At 45.2% G+C, this 3,163-nt stretch overlaps 1 protein-coding gene across 1 annotated transcript; it reads right to left on the reverse strand. All coding sequences in view use genetic code 11, as the record gives it.

Annotated features, from left to right (window-relative positions):
- Nucleotides 1–652: 652 nt before the first annotated feature.
- EGR_06183 (hypothetical protein) lies at nucleotides 653–3,110 on the reverse strand (the record flags this gene model as incomplete). Its single annotated transcript, XM_024495432.1, has 7 exons — nucleotides 653–775; nucleotides 855–989; nucleotides 1,061–1,195; nucleotides 1,461–2,152; nucleotides 2,225–2,290; nucleotides 2,378–2,804; nucleotides 2,877–3,110. 7 exons carry the CDS (start codon nucleotides 3,108–3,110, stop codon nucleotides 653–655), a joined length of 1,812 nt encoding a protein of 603 aa, XP_024350160.1.
- Between the last annotated feature and the right edge of the window lie 53 nt (nucleotides 3,111–3,163).

The raw sequence follows: 3,163 nt of genomic DNA on the forward strand, positions 1-3,163 counted from the left end.
TAGTGGACAATTGCACCTACGGTCTTCCATCTAAATAGACAGGCATACAACAACAGATTTGGGGGGTAAGCTTTTAAAGTATGGAGAGGAGAGTGGATGGCGTTAAGATTGGCCATTCATTTTGAGAATGAAAGGGTAGATTCAAAGTTGGAGAGACAATGAAGCGAAACGCATTGATAGTTTGACACCCACCTACCTATGCTTTGTAATTCCTGCCTACGAACACTCTTGTGCATCTTACAAATCACTTGCCAGTTACGTCAGAGTCATCGAAGAGCCCACGCTGTTTCAGCCACCTGATACATGGCCTTACATTAGATTCCATTGGTTGGCAAATTAGTCCCCTCGGTTGTGAATATTTGGAAGTAGGAATCCCCAATTACCTCTGACCTCCGGTGTGTCTTACATGGCTTGTTAGCCTTAGTCCCTAATGAGCTAGTATATGCAATTATCGAGACATAAAAACGGTACACCTCTTTGGCGACTTGTACATGAGATCATGCAACAGGAGGTGGGAAGTAGCCTTAAGCTATTCCACAAAGACGGACAGCGAAGGTCAGTAGGTCAATAGATTATATTAATAGGATTCCTCTCGAAGGTTGATAGAGTTGGTAGGTATGTACAGACATGGTACTGCAAACTAAAAAGGTGTTCAGGGCTTCAAATCTTTGCTATGGTTCACTGGTGTTAAAATTCGTGGCTGAACTGCTTTCAGCGGGCCTCGCTCGAGGGACATCCGCCTTACTCGGAACTTGAAAGACATTGAATGTAGGGGCTAGAAGAAAGTGAGAAAGATTATATTATTTCCACTTGTTGATTACTCCCTCATCTTGACCTCTGGTATGGTAACTCACCTTTAGGACAACTGGTGTGGTTTGCGTTCCTGCGATATTTGTCGCATCGGTTAGAGGAGCAGAAGAAAGCGGGGCAGAAGAAGGTGTATTTTTAGCAGATGCAAACAGCTTCCGCTGATAACCTCTTCTTGTTTGCTGCAATGATCAAATGACTAATCAGCTTGGAAGTACTCGAAGTGGAGATGTTTGATGGCACAGAGACTTACTTGGACGGGGGTGGTAGTGCCGGAGATTGGCAATGTCCCCATCAATGGTTTTTGCAAGCTGGTAACTGATGGTACTCTAGGCAGCCTTCGAGTACAGTAACGCAGACTGCACTGCAGTGGTGGGTCATCATCTCTCTATCAAGGAGAGTTTGGGGATTAGTCCTATCCTATTCGCGTGCTTATTCATTCTTCCTACATCCACTTAAAACCCCTGATTGGATGAGAGGAGGGGAATAGAGCACCCGCACATTTACTTTTTGTCCATTTTAGGGGCCACAATTCACCCCTCCTCTCCTCCCTTTAGTCATCCAGAGCTTCGTGACTCATGTACCATCCCCTAGAACACGTGCCATGCTGAAAACAGACTGCTCAAACTGTACTGGCCCACTTTCCCACTTACCTTATGAGCCATGAGGTTGCTACGACAGTCGTTTAGAAACAGGCGTGGTACCCTGAAACAACTCGTTTGCGTTTGTCCCACAAAGGGCATTTCACTTTTGGCGATTTCGAGCAAAAGGCGAACCACCTGCTGCAGTTGTGGATTTGCCAGTTCTGCCGGATTGGAGGCCTCCCGGTCCATTAGGAAGATGGGAGCGAAGAGAACGCAAATACTGTCTTCATTCACCTCACAAATGGGCTCCATTGTGATGAGTGCCAGCAGGTGAGAGAGGGGTCGGTAGATAAGACTCAAATGACGAGATGGCGTGAGTTGGAGCAGAAGACGCAGGGCACGACAGCGGTTGATATAACCAGGTGACCCGGTTTCAAACTGACGTGCAGGGAGACCGATGTCAAATTCACAGTCCTGTGGACTGGAGAGCTGGCTGAAGAGGTAGTGCAATCGCGAGGGAATGAGTGGGCCATGCCGCCGCAAAATTCGACACAAGGTGGAGGCAACTGTGATGGAATTATAGGAGGCAAGAAGGCGTGAAATACGCCAGTTTTCAATCAGGACGATGGATGGTGGTACGGAACCGGTTAATGGAGGGTCGTCTTCACAACTGCGGAACAATTTTTGACAAAATAGTTGTTTCTCTAGATTATTGACTTGTCGTTGAACACCCGGCCGGCGAAAGATGAAATTACAGCAGTCTAAAAAGGATTTTTTCGTTAATACGGCACAACTTGCTCAAAAGCAGGGAAATATTTTGCAGAAAAACTTACATTTTTTCCCCTCAAGTAAGTGGTTAATCATCACATTTACCACCTTGTACCAGTGAGTCATCTCCTCTAAAAAAAGAACGACTGTATCAGCCAAAAAGTACAGTGGAGAGATTTTGATCTTTACGATTTAAAGTGACGACTTCAAATACTTACCTCGAGAGACTTTGCTGGCGCTCCAAGTGGCTAGAAAGCTATTCATTTTAACGGGGGTAAAAACTGATCTAGAGATGGGAGAGCCGGGCGAGCAGCGTGGTGAAGCTGTGAAGGTTCCACCTTTTCGTCTACCCATCATTTGTGCCTCCTGTTTGCCCACCTCTTCAGCGATGCGGAACAAGTCATCGGAGTGAAATTCGATGAAGGTCAAATAACTAGCAATGAGGTTGGTAAATGTGCGTGGATATCGAAGACGAAGATCTCGCAATGCGTGATCGGGTTCAACCAATTCCTCATCCAAGTTATGAATGTGATTCTGGGGCATAGGCGGCTTTAGCGGCTTTTTTATTATTGGCATAGTCAATGATTCAAATAATGGTGGCGAGGAAGGTAGATTTGTTGTCGAACTAACCACGCTGTTTTTTATCTAGAAAAATTAACACAATAAATAATTTTCAGGCTGGATTGACTTCAAGTTTTTAATGAAGATATAACTTACTCTCTGAGCTTCAATTTCAGATATTTGACCCAAAATATCACTTAGAGAGCGACTTTGATAACGGAGGTTAGAGGAAAGTTTAATTTTCGCCTCTGGAGACTTTCTTCTCCACGGCCAGGGGATGGGAGAAGCTCGCCTTTTCCTCGGTGGTCTTTGGTGTTGTAACTCTTCGTCTGGTGGTGATGTGTCGCGAAAGGGTCTCTCAGACCCAAAACAAATTCCTCGACTGGTCATAATTAATTATCAACTGACTGCTTTCAAGACTGCTCTTGAGATATGAGAGCTAC

Source organism: Echinococcus granulosus (genome assembly GCF_000524195.1).
Source record: "Echinococcus granulosus chromosome Unknown EG_S00052, whole genome shotgun sequence".
Taxonomy (NCBI): domain Eukaryota; kingdom Metazoa; phylum Platyhelminthes; class Cestoda; order Cyclophyllidea; family Taeniidae; genus Echinococcus; species Echinococcus granulosus.